The 14,639-nt window shown below is 47.7% G+C and overlaps 1 protein-coding gene across 1 annotated transcript; it reads left to right on the top strand.

The window, feature by feature from the left end:
* Positions 1-1,881: 1,881 nt before the first annotated feature.
* On the top strand, positions 1,882-4,388 carry LOC144120236 (uncharacterized). Its single transcript, XM_077652637.1, has 2 exons — positions 1,882-2,007; positions 2,455-4,388. The coding sequence occupies exons 1-2, from the start codon at positions 1,882-1,884 to the stop codon at positions 4,336-4,338; spliced, it is 2,010 nt and encodes a 669-aa protein (XP_077508763.1). The 3' UTR covers positions 4,339-4,388.
* Positions 4,389-14,639: the final 10,251 nt, after the last annotated feature.

Genomic DNA, 14,639 nt, shown 5'->3' with positions numbered 1-14,639 from the left:
TTGTGGTGGGCTCGGAGCCAGAACTCCAAAAGCTTCTGGATGTTTGCGCCGCGCATGCAGAGCAGTTGGGTCTGCGACTCAGCGCACAGAAGAGCGCAGTGTTGTGCTGGTCCCGTGCCCCGACGGACGTGGAGCCGAAACTGCTGCTACAGGGACGTGAACTACCGCGGGCGCACAGCTACAGGTACTTTAGAATAGAGCTCACGACACAGCGGCCATACCTGGAAGTCTACGAAAGTGGCCTCCGTACGAAGGCGCTACGAAACCATTGGGTCCTGAAAGCTAAGGCGCTATGGGCGTTCTACAGGTTGGAAATACTGCGTACCATTTGGAAGGCGGTAATGGTGCCGGGGCTCACCTAAGCGAACGCTGTGCTGTGTGTCTCGTCGGGGACCCGTGAATTTTTGGAGCGTCAACAAAAAAAGATGGGACGGCGGGCTCTGGTGCCCACCGTACTACTCCGAACGAGGCTGTGCAGGGAGACGAGGGGTGGTCCTCCTTCGACGCATGGGAGGCAACGTAGAAGCTGCATTTCGAGATGCGCTCGTGGACTCTTGGGGAAGAACGCTGGGCCCATAAAGTACAGCGTTGTCTGCTATGCTCTGGTATATGTACGCGCTGGAAGAGGAGAGTGCGAGCGTTGGGGCGCAAATACGGTGTGCCACTGCCTACGATCACGTACATCGAAGGCACCTACTGGAGAAAAGGGAAGGTGAGGCAGCGTGTGGTGGCGACGGAGACAGAGCTAGCTGTGGAAGACCAGCGCGAAGGCCAAGCTAGCTCTCGGACTGTACACCACGCTCAAGCGAGAGATTGTGCACGAACGTTTCTACAACTCCCTTGGCAGTGCCCTACTCTTCGGGGCTCGAGCGGGGGTGCTGCGCACGAAGAAGTGGCAAGCCTGGGTTGTCGGCCAGGGCTATGCAGACATCATGTGCACAATGTGTGGGCTGGAAGAGGATACGATCGAACATGTTGTTCTGATATGTCGATCACTCCACCCCTGCCAACCGAGTGGATGTACCCTTCCGCAAGCGCTGGGTTTCGATTCAAGTCAGCCGACAGAGGGCAGTGCGACCGACAGCGAGGTGAACGAGCAAGAAACCATTTCCAAGACCAGGGCGGTCGAAACGACCAAACACCGCCTTCAAAATTGGAATGGGCTCAAATGATAGGACCAACACAGTGCTGTGGGCGTGTGTGATTTAATTCCTCTAAAATGAACTAATCACGCGCACAGCCTGGACACATTTCTTATTGTGTAAATAGTTTGTACATATTACTTCTCCCCCTATCCTCTCTTCCTGTCCCCTCACCTCTTTCATTTCATTTCTCCATTCTGCCTGCTATCATTTATTTCCGCTGCCCCAGCTCAGGTGCTTCAGTATCGATGGCAGATGCTGGGGCTAGCAAACCATCTTTTTCTTCCTTTTTACTATTATTTTTAATAAAACCACTACCACCACCACCAAATGATAGGCGGTGGTGACGACACGGCGGGACAGACTCCGCCGAAGCGTTTCAAAGTTGGATAAGACTTTGGTGTAAGATCCGCCCGTTATAAAGGGATACGCCCCAAATCCAAATAAAAGTTAAATGCAGAAAGAATTCCAGAACGAAATATGTAAAAGAATTGCAGAAAAGCAGCTTTCGCTCTGCATTAAGGTTAGGGAGAGTTGCGAAGAACCTGCGTCAGTTTTTGTGGAAAGCACAATTGGCTTTGCAAGGAATGGATCGGCTGTCTACGTGTGAAAGAAAGCCTGCAACTTGTAACATTACTAATACGTGGGTGCTTTCTTGACCACTGCTCCCGACGTGCGTCGCTGGACGCACCGGTTTGTTGGGAGAAAGAGGAAGTGGCACAAATTGCGTCGTGACGCCATGTCGACGGATGCACTCACCGACCGAGGCCGGGGCGACGGCGACCGCCAGCCGCCGCGGGTGTTCGTGCCTGCCTCGCAGCGCCGCATGCAGAACAGGGAACGCGTCCCGGCGGGACAGGCACCGGTGAGTCCCGCTTGAGCTTCACTCATGGCAAGTTCCTGCAGCTGGGTTGAAACGGATGGCAGGGCCACGAAGCTCCGGCACAAAACACGATGGAGAGGAAAGGCAATTGAAATACGTTAACCTTGCGAAGGCAGTTAAAGAAGGAACGCTTTCTATCGCATGCCTTGGTCGAACTTGGCAGCTCTGCACAGCTATTTCGTCCCAGTAGACAAGTGTTTTGTAGTTGTGGTCTAATTTCCACGTTTAGAAAAGATGGCAGAGCGACTTGCCTCGTCCATGGCTTTTGTAATGCGACAGATTTTCCAGCTCGTGCCTAAAGCATGCAGACTGCCCCTATGTAATTACAGTAAATGAGGAAAACTTACTGGCTATGGAGTATCGTACAAGCAGACTGCCGCGCGGTATTGCCGTACTCTAAACGTTCTTCGTTTCCCTCTTGGCTCGCAGTCACGTGTGCAGCAGCTGGACCGATTAATGATGCCCAGAACTTCGCTGCTCATTGGCGTTCGCAAGGCAGCCACCTTCGTCGCCATACTCCTCGGCGCCGCCATGTTGATCAAGTTCATGACGTTTGCTGACGAAACCCTCGCCTCTCGCCACACCCACGTCTTCGTGCGCGACAGTCAGCTGCTGTCGACGCTCCGCGCTGTATGCGATAGCCACGTCTGCCAGAGGTACTCTTGGGAACTGCAGGCTTCTCTTGACGTGTCTCGGAACCCCTGTCACAGCCTGTACGACTTCGTGTGCGGTCGCTGGCGTCGGGCAGCCACCGCCCCATCAGTCCGCGAGTCCGCTGAAAACAGGCTGCTCACACAAGCAATGCTTTCTGTGGTCACCGCGAACAGCTCGGACAGAGCACCAGACGTCGTTTCAGAGACGGTTACGGGACTGGTGCGCTCCTGTTTGCACGCAAGAGGAGACCCATCTGAACTAGTGGGTTTTCTTAGTAGGCGCGGCATCCTGCCGTACAAGTGGCGTGGCCCCTACGGCGTACTGAAAAACCTTGTAGACTTGTCTGTAAACTGGGACATCCATGTATGGTTTGACTTAAGCATTGCCGTGCAAGACACCGCGACGCCCATTGTGCACATTCGCACCAGCGCAGCGTTTGAGGAATGGATCAAGGTGTTCAAGAAAATGGGAAGAACTGAAAAATACAAAAGGAACCTCGAAAACACCTTCCGGCTTCTGGGTCTGCGAAATGAGCATCTGACTGCAGCGTTGCATCGCGCTTCAATAATGAATACGCTTGTCAGTGCAGTCCTCAGAAGTGCCAGGCGAGCGCCCGACAGTGGGCCACTCGCACTGAATATCGGACAAATTGCAGCGACTCTGACCCCCGCAGTTCCCGCGACTGCATGGCTCGGTGCGCTCCGCGCAGTCGTGTCTTCACTGGCGAACATCTCAGAGGAGACCTTTGTGCACGTAAAAAGTTCAAGGGTCCTTCGCGCGCTTAACAGCCTTTTTGAATTCGGGAAGAACAGGCAAGAACACCTGGCGGAACACATTGCCTACCGCACCTTTGTAGAAATTGGCTGGATGGTCGACGAGCGCAACTCCACTATGCGTCCATTTCAGCTTAGCCCTGAGAACTTGGAGACTCGTTGCCTGCGTGCGGTGGAAAAGATGGCGGGCCGCGCCTGGTACAGCCTGTTTCCCGCGCTGCCCAGAGAACGGCCGCAACGTGACGTGCTGACCTTGGTGCAGTTCATCAATGCTTCAGCAGGCAACATTGGTGGCCCATATGGTGCTTCGGTGCCCGCCGACGTACTGCCGCCTTTCCAGCCGTCATTCTTTGCCAATTGGGTCGCGTACAGAGAGGCGAAGCGTGACCTGGAGTCGTCTGGCATCTACGACATCCTGAGGATCGATCGAGTGGAAGATCGATCCTGGCAACGGGGGCAGAACTGGACGGTGGAGCCGCTGATATTCTCCTACCCGTTCTTCCACACCCAACTGCATCCGGCCGTGAACTTCGCGGGCGCCGGGAGGCTTCTGGCGCGGGCCTTGCTCAGCCTTTCCCCTGCCAATGTCTCGGCCCAGGAGATCGAAGAAAAGGCAGTCGCTGCGGCCTTACGCGCACTGCATGAGAGCCCCGAGACGCCTGACGGACGCGCTGCTGCACTCCCGAACACTACTGCCGTGGACGAACTGTTCTTCATGGCGTCGTGCTACGCAGTTTGCGACACTGAGGACATCGGGCACACAGCGCGCAATATGTGCGACGGTCCCGCGATGCGGCTGCGGTCTTACGCAGCGGCGTTCGGGTGCAAGCCACCGCTGGAAAAAATGTTTCCTCCGCAAGAAACATATATCGACTTTCGCATCTAGGCGCCGCGAATTTGTCCCGAAATTTATTTCTTTTGGGTTACGTTCTATTCGAAATTAAATGTCTGCCAGCAGGCAAAGTCACACCAAAAAATTCTGGCACGTCTTTCTTCGCCGCGTAAGTACTGTATGGCTTAGAATTGAGGGATTATGTCTACTTACACGTCGAAATCGCAACAGCAGCGTGGTGACGTGGAGGCGTACTGGTGCGTAGCCTTTTTAATCATACATAGACATTCTTGAGATTGATATCAATATCCTGGTGTAGTCATGGATGCTGATTCGATATCTCGGTACTCTGACATATCGGATCATGGATACGCATGTTGCGTCACGCCTCCAGGCTTTTCAGCCAGCTAATCCGCCTGAAAATTCAGTCGGTTTTTCACAGCCCATATGCTTAATTTTACTTCCTTCGGCTGCTTGCTTCATCATGCCTTTTATAGGAAGGTTGCCGTCAATGTCCGCCGCAGGTCACGCTTTACTTTGCACCTGAAAATTTTGACCTTAATGCGCGGCTTTGTTTAGCTCTGGTTAAACCTGGAGTGACGCGATAGCTACAGCTGGCCCGGTGGAACTTGCTCAGTTGAACTGCAAAGTCAGTCTTTCGCCGCTGCGTTTCGCCGGGCGTTCCTTCATCATCGTCCCAATAGACACGGCGCATGCGCACAGCTGTTGCAGCTCGGTTTCGCCGGCGCACCGCCAGCAGCAGCTGCTCCGCACCACGTGACTGGTCACGTGATCAGCCACGGCGCCTTCAGCGTGGCGGCGGCGCCATGCCGTGGCTTCACCGTCACGTGGTTTGGTCACGTGATCAGCCACGGCGCCGCACTGCGCTACGTGACGGCGAAGCCGCCGCCACGCTGAAGGCTCGAACTGCTACCGTAATTCAGCTATCGCTACAATAGTGATAGGGGTTTCCACGGGTCTGGTAGTGATATCTGCAGGCTTTATAGAATTTCCTAAGAGTCTTCTATATTTCTTGTCGAGCGATAGATACTGTCACGTGGCTGCCACGACAAGCATTTTATCATGCTAGCAATGATATCAAACGATTTATTGGGCGAATCTGGGCTTACGCAACTGAAAACAACATAACTGTGGCAGAAACAGCAAATGCGCTTGACGGATGCCTGATTAGCAATGGCCGTTTGAAATAGGCTCAATTTGACGTCAAGCTTTCAAGACAAGGCTTTGTAAAACTGACAATATACAAATGTCAAAAAATAGCGGACGGCTCGACATAGGTGCCCACACCACACACGATGCCGATCGTTATGGCGTCGGGGATTGTGTCTGGCGTCCGTACATTGCTGGTCTTCGATGTGTAGCAGGGCGAGGTGCCGGGATTTCTGCGCGCAATAGGTAAGTAGTGGCGACGTCGACGGTATCCTAGGGCTCATTCTCACAGGCGGTATCTGCTCCGTCACTGCATCAGCGGCGGCAAAAAAACAAAAGGGCATCGGAGCACGGCTGTTTGAACTGTAGTGAATTATTTCTAGTGCATTATAGGTAGTTCACTACAATTTGAAGAGAAAGAGGGCCGGACTCCAGCAAACCAGTGTGGGCGGGCCTTCGCGTCTCCCACGTGACTCTGCGCCAGAGCAGTTTTTTGATCCCCCCCCTCCCAAAAAAAAGAAAAAAGGCGCGGCGGCGGCTACGGCGAGCGCTCACACATGCCCAAGGAAAGTATGATGACTGTGGAGTTCCTGAAAGTGCGAAAGTGTAGGACAAGGAAGTAAAGGCCGATGCACTCCCGTCGAGAATGGCGCAGAACGCAAGTGCGGCCTATATTTATCAGTCGCCATGCTCGCTCGCTACGCAGTCCTCGACACCAAGAGTGCTTCGCCAGGCGGCACCCGCATGTAGAGTTGCGATCGCAGACATGCAGGTTCTCGCCTTTTAGAAGAAAGGGCGTGGGACCAGAGGGTTCTCAGTCCAACAAACGCTACTTAGAATGCTTCCTCGGAAACACGCGGGCCATGACAGTTGTTGTTGGCCTCATAAAATTGCACATACCCACAAGGGGGACTGGCCATAACTAGTCAGCCGCTGACCACCTAACCAGGCGGTCAGTGACCACCTGTATTTAAAATTGCATGCAGCAAACATGGGATAATAATAATAATTGGTTTTTTTGGGGAAAGGAAATGGCGCAGTATCTGTCTCATATATCGGTGGACACCTGAACCGCGCCGTAAGGGAAGGAATAAAGGAGGGAGTGAAAGAAGAAAGGAATAGGTGCCGTAGTGGAGGGCTCCGGAATAATTTCTACCACCTGGGGATCTTTAACGTGCACTGACATCGCACAGCACACGGGTGCCGTGCGATGGGATGAACTCAAAAATTTGGGCAACTCAGTTTCCGTAACAGAGGTGATTGAGGGTGGTAAGGGGGCCTACTAAGCTTAAATTAATGAGAGGTTAAGAGTAAAAGAAAGAAACAAAAGAATAGCAAAAAGGAAATGCCAAAATAATCGGTAAGAGGGGCATTACGAGAGGTTACGATGGTAGGCGTTTTAATTCTAGAAGAAAATTTTGAACGGCAGAGCAAACATTCCCACTGGTGTGTCCAAGCATAGAAGCGCCAAGAGATAGAACAACCACAGAAGACAGACGTAAACTGAGTTTCTGTAAGGGAACTTCTAACAGTCGCCTCCTGAGCGATGAGTAGCGACGGCAATAGAGAAGAAAGCGCTCTACTGCTTCCGGCTCACCACAATACGGACACAATGGGGAAATTGCAAGACCAGGCTTGTAGAGGTAAAAGTTCAATTGCGGCACACTGCAACGTAGTAGCGTGAAGGAAATTTCAAGTTTGCGAGATCCACAAGCTTTAGTTCTCCAAGCGAACAGGAGGTGCTGAAAATCGTCCAAGGATGTAAGCGCTGACACGCCAAATTCTCTCATTAAGTTTACACACTAAGCCGTGCCGCCGTAATGAACGAACAGGTTGAAAGGGGGTCAGCGATCGGACCACTCAGGGCTGCCTTCGCTAAAACATCAGTTGATTCATTTAATAGAAGACACCCGTGCCCAGGAACCCAAAGAAATCGGATTGGACATGTGGAGGGATAAAAAATTTGAGCATTCTAAATGGCTGCGATTCAGTAGACGCGGACAGGGAAGTGCATAAGGATAATGAGTCTGTAACTATTATTACCGCGGAAAAAGAGTTCGGTATCTTGCGCAGAGAGAGAACCACCGCTACAAACTCGGCCAAATGAGTAGGCGTCAAATCTTAAAGACCGAGAAAACGGCCATTCAAGGGATTGGGAGAAAATGCTTACACCTGCGTTTTCTTCACACCGAGGCATTAGTCGCAATTGCGACATGTAAGCGCAATGCCATCAAGCAGCCTTGCTGCATACTATTTAACAAGAGGAAAGGCATTGATATGGCATTACCTGGATAAATGTAATCGAAGATGATGCCTACAAATGAGGTGAGAGGCCGCACTGGAATAATTTCAGGTATTCCTACATTAAGTGGCCCCAAGCAAGGATTCAAACAAATTTAGTGAGTTTGAAAACGAGACCATCCAGCACGCAAGAACTACGTTGGCTGACAAGAAGAATCAACTGGGACACATGCTGATCAAAATTTCATTTTAAGAACGTTTGTATCGCCAGCAGGCCAAACCTTTCAGTAAGAGATGTCACCAGCGTTTCAAGATACAAAACATTGTTGGCCACGTATTTCATCATCATCAGCCTGACTACACCCACTGCAGGGCAAAGGCCTCTCCAATGTCTAATTAACCCTGTCCTTTTGCAGCTGCATTAACCCTTTGCCTGCAACTTCTTAACCTCATGCGCCCCCAATACCTTCTGCCGCCCCCTGATACGCTTCCCTTCTCTTGGAATCCACTTCATTACCCTTAAGGACCAGCGGTTATCTTGCCTTCGCATTAAATGTCCTGCCCAACCCATTCCTCTTGATTTCGACTAGGATGTCATTAACCCACGTTTGTTCCCTGACCCACTCTGCCCGCTTCCGGTCTCTTAACATTACACCTAACATTTTCTTTTCCATGGCTCGCTGCATTGCCCTTAACTTAAGCCGAGCCCTTTTCGTTAGCCTCCACGTTTCTGCCCCGTTGGTGATTACCAGTAAGATACGGCTATTGTACACTTTTCTCTTCACGGATATTGGTAAACTGCCATTCATGATCTGAGAGAACCTGCCATCTGCGCTCTACCCCATTCTTGTCCTTCCAGTTATTTCCCTCTCATGATCCGTATCAGCTGGCACTACCTGCCCTAAGTAGCTGTATTTCTTTACCACTTCCACCCCCTCGCTGCCAATTGTGAACTGCTGTTCCCTTGCTAGACTGTTGAACATTACATTGGTTTTCTGCATGTTAATATTTAGACCCACCGTACTGCTCTGTCTGTCTAACACATTCATCATGATTTGCAGTTCATCTCCTGAGTTACTTAACAAGGCAATGTCATCAGTGAATCGCAGATTATTTAGGAATTTTCCATTAACGCTTATCCCCAGCTGTTCCCAATTCAGGCCTCAGAATACCTCCTGTAAACAGGCTGTGAGTTGCATTGGCGAGATCGTGTCTCCTTGCGTGACGTCCTTCCTTATTGGAATTTTATTGCTGACTTTATGGAGGACTATGGTAACTGTACAGTTGCTATATATATATATATATATATATATATATATATATATATATATATATATATATATATATATATATATATATTCCGTTATTTTGACATATGGATTATCTACACCATGATTCCGCAATGCCTGTATGACTGCTGAGGTTTCCACTCAGTCGAATGCTTTCTCGTAATCAAGGAAGGCTATATGTAGAGGTTGGTTACATTCTGCACATTTCTTTATCACCTGATTTATAGTGCGAATATGATCTATTGTGCAATATCCTTTACGAAAGCCTGTCTGATCAATTGGTTGATTAAAGTCTAAGGTTGCCCCGACTCTATCAGCGATTACCTTAGTAAATACCTTGTAGGCAACGGAGAGTAAGCTGATCGGTCTGTAATTTTTCAGGTCCTTGGTATCTCCTTTATTATGAATTAAGATGTTTGCATTCTCGCAAGCTTCTGTTATGGTCGAGGTCATAAGGCATTGCATATACAGGGTGTCTAGTTTTTCTAGCACGATCTCCCCTCCGCCCTTCAACAGATCTGCTGTTACTGATCCTCCCCATATGCTTTTCGCCTTTCCATTGCTCCTCAGGCTTTCTTTACTTCCTCTTTCGTTAATTGTGGGATGGAGCATTGCTGTGCACTACTGTATCTCTCATTAACGTTCTGTTTACATTGGCTACTATACAGATTTGTGTAGAACTCTTCGGCCACTTTAACTATCTTACACATATTGCCCTCCTTGCCTCTTAACGCATACATCTGGGTTTTTTTATGCCCAGTTTCCTATTCACTGCTTTTAGGCTATCTCCGTTCTTTATAGCATGATCCATTCTCTCCATATTAAACTTCCTTATTGCTTCTACCCCCCCCCCCCCCTATTTGTGCTTATTTATTAACTTCGATAGCTCTGACGGTTCTATTTTGTCGGTAGGGCTAGGCGCCCTCATGATTTGGCGTTTCTGAATCAGATATTTTGTCTCCTGAGATCGCTTGCTGGTATCCTGTCAAACCGCCCTACCGCCTACTTCTACTGCGCACTACTCCGTAATTGTAGCTGTCCGATTGTCATTCAATGTATGAACATCAAGATCGTCCTCCTCAGTTAAATCCGAATATCTGTTGTGCAGCGATATCCTGAAATCCTGTCCTTTCCCTCTTACCGCTAACTTGTTAATGGACTTCCTCGTCACTAGCTTCTTCCGTTCCCTCTTCAAGTCTAAGCTAATTCGAGACCTTACCATTCTGTCGTTGCTACAGCGCACCTTTCCGAGGACAGCTGCATCCTGAACGATTCCAGGTTGAACGCATACTATGAAGCCGATTTCATTTTTAGTCTCACCATTGGGGCTCTTCCAGGTCCACTTCCTGTTCTCTCGTTTGCGGAAGAAGGTATTCATGATCCGTAAATTATTTCTACCTGCGAATTTGACTAATAACTCTTCCCTGCTAAATTTAGAACCTATCCCATAGTCGCCTACCGCGTGGTCACCAGCCTGCTTTTTGTCTACCTCTGGATTGAAGTCTCCCATCAGAACAGTGTAGTGTGGTTTCACTTTATTCATTGCCGATTCCACGTCTTCATAGAAGCTTTCAACGGTCTGGTCATCACGGCTGAACGTAGACGCGAAGGCCTGCACCACTTTCAAGTTGTACCTCCCATGGAGCATAATTACAATACCTGCTACTCTCTCGTTAATACTGTAGAACTCATCTACGTTGCCGCGTATTTAGGGAGGCCCAACTAGAGGCCCAGTGCCTCTCGCTCTAGGAGCAGACGAGGGCGCAGTTCGTATGCGTGTTGTGTTGTGTTGGGTTTTATGGCACATAGGCGGCTAAGGCCATCATGCGCCAAACGCAAGGTATAGAAAATTGTCTTGTGCCGGATTTTATATGACAGAAATGAAGCGGTGGTGTAAAGGGCCTAAAATGTTATTTCTAACCATCTAGTGAAGGTAAAAGGCAGAATTTTTAGAAACGGCCAATGGTAAAAGCTTTTAAAAGGTCAGGTAACCTCAGCGGCCATACTTTGCAGAGGAAGGATGTCGAGGCCCCCAACCAATGAAATGCACACCTCAGCATCTTCTCACGTATGAGAAAGTGGCTGAAGCGTATCACATAAAGGTGGGGCATTTAAAGTTCCTTAAGACAACCAACCTCTCGTAAAAAGTTAAAAACATAAGAAATGTCAACAGTTGCATTATCACTCAAGAGTAGTGCTGGGTGAAATGGAATGCATTGATTATAAAACTGACTAAAATACTTTTTCCTTAGTTTTTCTAGCTTTGAACACACGAATAAAATATGGTTTAGTGCGAGCTCGTCTCCGCATCCTTCACAAACGGGTTTGTCTTCTTTTGTAAGTAGTTGTGTGTCAGGTGTGTGTATTCTATGCGAAGACGACATAAGATTACTTCAGTGAAACGGTCCTGGTGTCTGCATGACTTCCATTCCCCCAAGAGTGGCTTTTTGAAGTGTAGTTTGTGGTTGAGTTCATTATCCCACTCTTTCTGCCATTTGTTCTTTAATGTGTTATGTATCAACTTCATGCAGTCTATAAAGGTATGTCCACATTTTTTATTTCACCATTTTCAGCTCGTACGGCTGCTGCGTCTACTCTCTCGTTGCCCTCTATGCCGACGTGGCTCAGGACCCAGCAGAATCTTATCGTGTGTCCTTGTGTTGTGAAATTTTCTATTTTGTGTATGATGCTGTCCACTAAGGGTTCAATTGCATTTCTTTACTGCAGCACTATGAGTAGGCTCAGAGAATCGGTGTATATTATGCTGTTTTTGATGTTCTCATGTATTATTTTGTCCACAGCCATACACACTGCATAACATTCGGCAGTAAAGATTGATACATAACTTGGCAATCTTACTATTTTCTCCCATTTCCCCTGTACTACGGCACTTCCAAAATGCATCGCTGTTTTAGAGCCATCTGTGTAAAACTCCATGTAGCTTGAATATTTCTCTTTCAAAGCCAAGTATTCTTGTAGTAGGTGTTTATGTGGTATTTGCTTTTTACAAAACTGTGCAAGCGTGAAGTCACATGCAGTGTGAGGGCAGTGCCATGGTGGCAATGGATCGTGTCTCTGGGCAATTTTAGGTACAGCATCTAGTATTCCCAGTTCATGACATGCGTCTTCAAAGCGTAATAGCAAAGGTCTGATTGATTGTGGTTTATTATTGAACAGTCTTCTAGATGTGCACTCGGTAACTATGGGGTAACAAAGGTGTTTTGGTACGGATCTTATTTTTAGTATATACGCACAGGTAAGCATTGCTCTTCTGTTTGCAAGATATTGTTCATTTGTTTCTACATATAGACTTTATTGGGGATGTTCTGTATGCACCAGTTGATAAACGGAGACCCAGGTTTTGTATATGATCGTTTTTTGAGGTATGATGGTCTTCCAGACCCATACACAATGCATCCATAGTCCAAAGTGGACCGTACTACGGAGCGGTAGATCTGTAAAAGGCACAACCTATCTGACCCCCGATGTTTCCGTGAGAGTATCTTCAGTATATTTAGCGATCGGGAAGCTTTCTTTTTAAGGGTGTTTATGTGAGGTAGGAATGTGAGCTTTCTATCAAAAGTTATGCCTAGAAATTTATGTTCTTGTTTTACTTGTAGAACAGTTTCGTTCATGTACAGGGTGGGATCAATCTGCACGCCTCTTTTCAGTTAGAAAAGGACGGCAACTGTTTTTTTTTGTGGAGAGAACTTAAATCCAATTTGGTCTGCCCAAGTCTCTAGTTTGTTCAGTGTAAGCTGTATCTGTCTTTCGCATGTTGATAAACTGGAAGATGTGCATGAAATTTGAAGGTCGTCAACATATACGGAATACTTGATGGTCTTTGGAATTATTCGCGATATTGAGTTCATTTTTACAATAAAGAGTGTGGTACTTAGAATACACCCCTGCAGTACGCCGTTTTCCTGGATGAATTTTTTCGAAAGCGTGCAGCCCAGACGTACACGAAAGGAACGGTCAGAGAGGAAGTCCTTCAGACAGTTTAACATCCTGCCACGGATACCTAGATCCGCGAGGTCACGAAGAATCCCAAACCTTCAGGTGGTATCATAAGCTTTTTCCAAGTCAAAAAATATTGCCAGACAATGCTGTTTGTGTATGAATGCTTCACGGACTGTGTTTTGAAGGCGGACAAGATGGTCGATTGTACAGCATGCTTTTCTAAATCCACATTGGTGTATATCAAGAAGTTTTCGCGATTCTAGGGTGAACATTAACCTAATATTTAACACACTTTCAAATCATTTAGCAAGACAACTCGTAAATGCTATTGGCCTGTAACTTCCAGCCGAGGATGGCGGTTTTCCCGATTTCAGGAATGGCACAACCACGGCGTTTTTCCATGCCTCTGGCATTTTTCCAGACTTCCATATTTTATTGAAAAATTTCAGAAGAGTTTCTACAGCATCTTCAGAGAGGTGTGCAAGTATTTCATACTGGAATTCATCTGGGCCTGGTGCTCTCTGTTTGCCGGCCGGAAGTACTGTACGGATTTCTTCTAGTGTAATTAATTTATTGTAATGCTCATTTGCACTGCCACTGGTCGGCAGTCGTTGTTTTTCAGTTGTGTTCTTGAATCTTAAAGCTGATTGTGTGTAGTGTGAGGAGCTTTAAACTGTGGCGAAGTGTTCCCCTAGTTTGTCGGCCTGTTCGCTAATGCTTGTTTGTCTATCCGGAGATGTTAGGAAAGGAATTGTGGAGGGAGAAAAGCTGCCATTTAGTTTGTGGACTTGTTCCCACATTTTTTTGATGTAACTGAACTATTTATTGACGATACGTAGTTTTGCCACCAGGTTTTGTCGCCATTGCAAAAATATGTCGTGCTTTTGCTCTCGCCTTTTTAAAATTTATGAGGTTGTCGTGTGTTGGGTATCTTTGGAAAGTTCTCCAGGCTTTGTTTTGATTCTTTTTTGCTTCTCTGCAATCTTGGTTATACCAAACCTTGTGGTTCCGGCGTACTACTCCTGACGACTGCGGAATAGCTAGACGTGCAGCCGAAATTATACATGTAAAAATTTCATTTATTTCGTCAATGCTAAGATCATCTGAAAATATTTTCTGCAGACAGGCCTTTTCTTGAAATAGTGGCCAGTCTGCTAAGTGCAGTCTCCAACGGCGTGGTTTAGTTGGAATTATTGGTGGTGTTGATGAAAAGTTAATTATCACTGGAAAGTGATCACTTCCGTACAGGTTATCAAGAATATCCCACTTAAAATTGGTAAAAATGAATGGAGTGCTAAAAGACAAGTCTATGCAACTCATTTTACCTGAGGAGGAAGAGCAATATGTCGATTTGCCTGTATTGAGCAAGCAGACGTTGTTGCACAGAATAAAATCTTCTAAAACCTGACCTCTAGTGTCTGTCTGTTCACTTCCCCAAAATGGGGAGTGCACATTAAAATATCTACCAGATATGGCTCCGGTAACTGATTAAAAAGTGCTTCTAGGTCAAGGAGTGTTACTGTGATGTGTGGTTGAAGATACACTGTGCATATGGTAATTGTTTTAAAGCTAATGACAGTGACTGCAACGGCTTCATAATTCGTCTGGAGCTTGGTTTCATGCGTTGCAACACCGCTCTGAACAACGACAGCAACACCTCCAGAGAGCCGATTCGCCTGATCACGGTCATGG

The sequence above is a fragment of the Amblyomma americanum genome, chromosome 2 (assembly GCF_052857255.1).
Source record: "Amblyomma americanum isolate KBUSLIRL-KWMA chromosome 2, ASM5285725v1, whole genome shotgun sequence".
Lineage (NCBI taxonomy): Eukaryota > Metazoa > Arthropoda > Arachnida > Ixodida > Ixodidae > Amblyomma > Amblyomma americanum.
The sequence above is the reverse complement of the archived record's forward strand: the minus strand, read 5'-3'. Positions and strand labels throughout refer to the sequence as shown.